The 5,663-nt window shown below is 38.8% G+C and overlaps 2 protein-coding genes across 2 annotated transcripts; both read left to right on the plus strand.

Moving 5' to 3' along the window:
* Positions 1 to 1,196: 1,196 nt before the first annotated feature.
* Positions 1,197 to 1,757, plus strand: LOC149133067 (uncharacterized). The gene has a single exon (XM_089361274.1). It carries the CDS (start codon positions 1,197 to 1,199, stop codon positions 1,755 to 1,757), a length of 561 nt encoding a protein of 186 aa, XP_089217400.1.
* Positions 1,758 to 2,815: 1,058 nt separating this feature from the next.
* On the plus strand, positions 2,816 to 3,634 carry LOC106875023 (uncharacterized). Its single transcript, XM_014922976.1, has one exon. The coding sequence runs from the start codon at positions 2,816 to 2,818 to the stop codon at positions 3,632 to 3,634; it is 819 nt and encodes a 272-aa protein (XP_014778462.1).
* Positions 3,635 to 5,663: the final 2,029 nt, after the last annotated feature.

The following is a 5,663-nucleotide window of genomic DNA, read 5'->3' on the forward strand; positions in this document are numbered from 1 at the left end:
ATATGCTTAACCTTATGTATATACATACATACATATATATATATATATATATATATATATATATATATATATATTTATATACATATCCTAATATAATAATGAGCGCAGTAATTTTATATATTTGTGTATGTATGCGTATATATATATATATATTTGTCCAAAATCACGCAGTGGGAGGGGGTAGCAGAAAGAGTAGTATAAATGAGGGGAAAGGACAGAAAATAGTAATTCAGTGAAGGAGAAGTAGTGAGAGAAAGTAAAAAGCAATGAGAGAAAGGCAGTGGCAAAGAGAGCGTCATCGTTATATATGCTTGCAGAAGCTGCCCTATAAAATAGGGTTGCTGGTCACTCAGACGAATCATATGTTAACTTCAAAGTAAACATAAGGTCATACAACTCTGCTCTATCTTTCGCATCTATGAGGTCCATTCGCACATGCATACTGTTGAGGGCCAAAAGATGCAATTTGAGCAACTGTATGTTATTGATAGCGTTCAAGCCACCGCAGTGTGGGCTCTAAATGCAGCAAATGGAAGATGTATACCTGGGGTGATGCACAAATTGGATGAGATTATCATTTTTTTTTCTAATCTATGCACAAGGCCCCAAATTTTGGAGAAGCGGGCCAGTCGATTAGATCGACTCCAGTACGCAACTAGAATTTAATTTATCGACCCCGAAAGGATGAAAAGCAAAGTTTACTTCGACGGAATTTGAACTCAGAACGTAAAGACAGACAAAACACCGCTAAGCATTTCGTCCGGCGTACTAATGTTTCTGTAAGCTCGCCGCCTTATCGGATGAGATTAACAGAAACAACGATGTCTATGCTGCATCTTACTGGACATTATGAGAAGTAGAATTACATGAGGAGCAGCATGTCCAACTAGAACAGAGACCTGTGTCTGTTGTAAATTTAGTGTTCAACAAGGATCGCACTGCTGATAAGCAGAAATACAATTTACCAACAGTTAAGGAAATAGCTATGATCTTCAGTAATACTAAAGACGAGCCACCATTCAACAGATATTTCAAGGTTTACCCAAAAAACAATGAAGTCCCTGTGATAAGGCTAAACATTCTTAGCCCCAACCTTGACCCAATGACGTGTATTGTTCCTTGCACATGGAGAGCCAGGGTGGCAACCACATATGGTTGGTAAAAACAATATAGAAAACTCAAGGCAAAATGCTACAATGCTCCAACACAAAGTATCTCTTACAGCAGACAGAGATTGTGAATTCAATCCAGTTATCCATGGAGGTAAGCTCTTCCAACAATGGGCAGTAGACTCTTACCTGCAAGTAGAAAGTAACATTATAAATTTTGTGAAGACCCATCAACACATGTTAAAAGCAGAACAATACCATTGTCTTGCTGATCATTTACAGAACGCTGCTAATGCTGCGAATGCTCAAGTAGGAAGTACAGTTACCTTGCCTTCATCATTTCAAAGTTCTCTTAAGAATATGCAAGAGCGCTACCAAGACGTCATGGATATTGGGGGCATATATGGTCCTCCTGATATCATTCTCACAATAACCTGCAACCCTAAGTGTCAGGAAATTAGAGAGAAATCACTTCCAGGCCAAAGTTCATCAGAAAGACCGGACTTGGTGGCCCGTGTATTCAATATAAAGCTACACGAACTCTTGAATGACATCATCAAGAAACATATATTTGGAAGAGTTACAGGTTACTGCTACACCATTGAATTTCAAAAGAGGGGATTACCACATGCCCATCTTGCACCCTGATGATAAATTGGATGAACCTGAAGGAATTAATTAAACTTTCTTAGTCGAGGTCCCGGATCCCGTCACTGAACCCTTACTACATGAAACAGTGAAAAGGTAGATTATCCATGGGCCCTGTGGTGATCTCAGCCCTGCTGCTCCATTAATGGAAAATAACAAGCGTCTTAAAGAATTTCCAAAGGAGTACCACCAATAGACAAGGATAAACCCAATCGGTTACCTGTTGTACAAGCGACGTCAAGTGGTATTAGTTCGAGTTGGCAACCATGCAATAGACATCCTATATGTAGTGCCCTACAATAAATCTCTGTGCCGTATGTTCAATGCTCATATTTGTGTTGAGTTTTGCCTCTTCGACCCCTCTGTGCAATATATTTACAAGAATATCTACAAAGGATATGGCTCCATCAATATTGACATCAATGAAACAACTTCAAACATGAGATTGTGCATGATGAAGTACGCAACCATTTAGATGCTAGGTATGTGAATGCTCCCGGAAGTATGTGGGGACTGCTTGGGAATAAAATGCATGACAAATCTAATTCAGTAAATTCGTCTGCCACAAGAGCAACTTATATACTTTGAAGAAGGTCAAGAGAGATGGGCACATGAGAGAGCAACACAGAAGAACACACCACTGACAGCTTGGTATCTTCTGACTCAAACATGAAAATGCCCGGAACTTGCATTATTCGGATATTCCGTACAGTTATGTCTTCAATATGCAGACTACTGTATGGGAGCGCGGACAGAGGAGGTGATAAAGTCATCTCCAGACTGTACACCGTTAGCCCGAAGGATGAGGAGCAATTTATATTGAAGGTGATGTTGCACGTTCTTGAAGGTTGAAGTTATGAGGACATATGGTTGTTTCCGATCTAGTTTGAATTCTTTGCCATCAAATTTGATGGCAAAGAATCCAAACTAGATCGAAAACATCTATAAAACAGTAGATTGTGTAAACTGCGACTCATTTAAATAAGCTGCTCTCAAAAAATTTAGTTCAAAAGGATGAAGAATGGCACAGGTGCATAGAAGCAGCGTCTGTTACAAGTATGCCGTTTCAGCTAAGACAATTGTTTGCTCATATTTACATCTTCAACATCCCAGCTAACCCTTCGCAGCTGTACCATCAGTTTGAGGACGGGATAATTAAGGATTTCACAAGAATTAACACTCGAGAGGCGGCCATCCAGAGAACATTATATGATATTGAGTTAACACTGCGAGTACATGGGCTATGCTACAGAGATTTGCATCTTCCAGTCCCAGCTGCAGCAGCCTTTCATGAAGTAACTGCTGAAAATAACAATGTTGAAGTTGATATTGAGCGGCGCATTGCATCCTTTACCGAGGCTCAGCACCAGATCTATGAACACATTATTGCAGCCATCAATGACGATGAAAGACGAAGTAGATTCCTTTTCCTCGATGACCGTGGAGGTACAAGAATGACCTACCTGTACAATACATTGATAGCTTCTCTAAGAAGGCAAAACAAGTGTGTCCTTACCTATGCCACTACAAGTATAGTTGCTGATTTGCTCATTGATGGAACGACAGTTCACAGTGGATTCAAGCTACCCATCCCATTGCATAATAGTTCCACCTCTCACATAAGAATCCCTTCAGGGTCATCTGAAAAATTAAAGCAGGCTCACCTTTTAATTATTGATGAAGCATCAATGCTAACATGCAATGCTCTGAGAGCCATTGATCTGCTGCTGAGGCAAATAATGAATTCGTCCACACCACTCGGTGGAAAAGTGCCGCTACATGGTAGACGCTTCAGACAAACTGCACCTGTCATCCCAAGAGGATCCAATGCAGCAGTAATTGAATCCTCAAGCAATCTCCTCTCTGACATTTCATAACAAAGCTTAGTTTGACAGATATTATGCGCATGGCTAGACAAGATGACTTCACCATGTGGCACTTAGAGGCTGGAAGAACTGGAAGTATGGAAGGAATAGAAGAAAACCACATAGAAATTCCTCAAAACATGGTAAATACAAATAATATTGCTAGATATATATATATTTTTTTGAGCGGGGAGAATTATTATAAACAATGATGAGGCAGTTGAAAGAGTGCCATCGATAATCATTTTGACACCTAAAAACAAAGACTGTCTTCACATAAACACTGACAGAATGTCATTATTGTCTGGTGAGGCAACAAGCTGCAGAATAGGACCCGGGTGTTAGTGCTGTTCATCAAGCATTTTTTCATTCATGGAAAAATACTTAATGGAAGTAAGAAATGAGAGGAGGCCTTTATTTCGTGCATTAACCTCCATTCCAGTGGGACAATTCTTCCTTTTAGTAGGAGTAGACGACAGTTTCCTGTTATCTCAGCATTTGCACTGACTATAAACAAATCACACCGGCAGAGCTTCAATAATGTTGGCATCATCCTACCATTACCAGTATTCAACCATGGGCAACGTTTATGTTGCATTAAATACAAGAAGCAATGATAACGTTAAAATATTGGTAAAGGACCATCCAAAACAAGGTGAACTCATTGGTGGTAGGGTTTTTACTAGAAACGTAGTGTTGAAACAGTTATTAAGATAAAGGTTGTAATCTTTTCATTTTATTTTCCATATAATTTTCATGCCGTCATTTCTGACGGCACGGTAACACTAGTATTCTTATTTCCTTTATTCGTTTATTTGTTTCAGTCATTTGACTGCGGCTATGCAGGAGCACCACCTTTAGTCGAATAAATCAACCCCAGGACTTATTCTTTGGAAGACTAGTACTTATTCTATCGGTCTCTTTTGCCGAACCAGTAAGTTACAGGAACATACACATACCAGCATCGGTTATCAAGCGATGGTGGAGGTACAAACACAGACAACCAAACACATCCCCACATATATACATATTCATATATATATATATATATATATATATATATATATATATATATATATATATATATATATATATATATATATATATATATATATATATACGGCGGCTTCTTTCAGTTTCCGTCTACAAAATCCACTCACAAAGCTTTGGTCGGCCCGAAGTTATAGTAGAAGACACTTGCCCAATGTGCCACTCAGTGGGACTTAATCCGGAACCATGTGGTTAGTAAGCAAGCTATTTACCTCACAGCCACTCCTGCATATATAAGAAATTTTGAATTTAGTTCACGGACCACCAGTACTCCCTTTGCAGACCACCAGGTGTCCGCAGACCCCAGGTCGGGAACCACTGATTCAGTGGATAGATCGAAATTTAGTAAACTGTGATCAAAATCCAGGTGAGTTGGGAGAGGATTTCTTATAACATTAAATTATGGATGGGTTCAAGATGAAGAAGTATAATCAGTAGGAGAAGTATTTATTTGTACTCGTGTAAGCTAATTATTTAAGATCTTCGATTTGAAATGCTAAGTATGTTTTACAGTATGAAAGAGAAATGAATGAAAAGTTCATTACATTTATTAAGTTGTAGTTACATTTGTTTACTTCCAACACTTTCCCAAAGCATAAATTGCATTGAGAGCCACCGCCATTATTCGGTGGGCCACTACCTGAGAGATACAGTAGTTAACGTTATTTTCCTCGTAGTTTTATATGTATTTGACTAATGGCCTAACATTTTTGTTTAACTAGAAAGAAGTATTGTGATTGTGCGTCTACTGTTGAATTTTCCAGCGGAAGCTCTTATGTGTTAATAGACACTTCCATACGTAATCGGCTGCTCTAATATCCGCTAAGTTAAGTGTCGTAGAGTATGCAACTTTTACAGTAAGTCTACTGAATGTATACCTACTTGAAGGGGGAAATATTTGTCCAAGATCATAAAGAATTTTCTGGAATGTTTTTGGGTACATGAACACCGAGTAGAATATTATCGTGCCAGAGCAACTGATACCAGGACA

Source organism: Octopus bimaculoides, chromosome 12, assembly GCF_046866305.1.
Source record: "Octopus bimaculoides isolate indiv1 chromosome 12, ASM4686630v1, whole genome shotgun sequence".
Taxonomy (NCBI): Eukaryota; Metazoa; Mollusca; class Cephalopoda; order Octopoda; family Octopodidae; genus Octopus; species Octopus bimaculoides.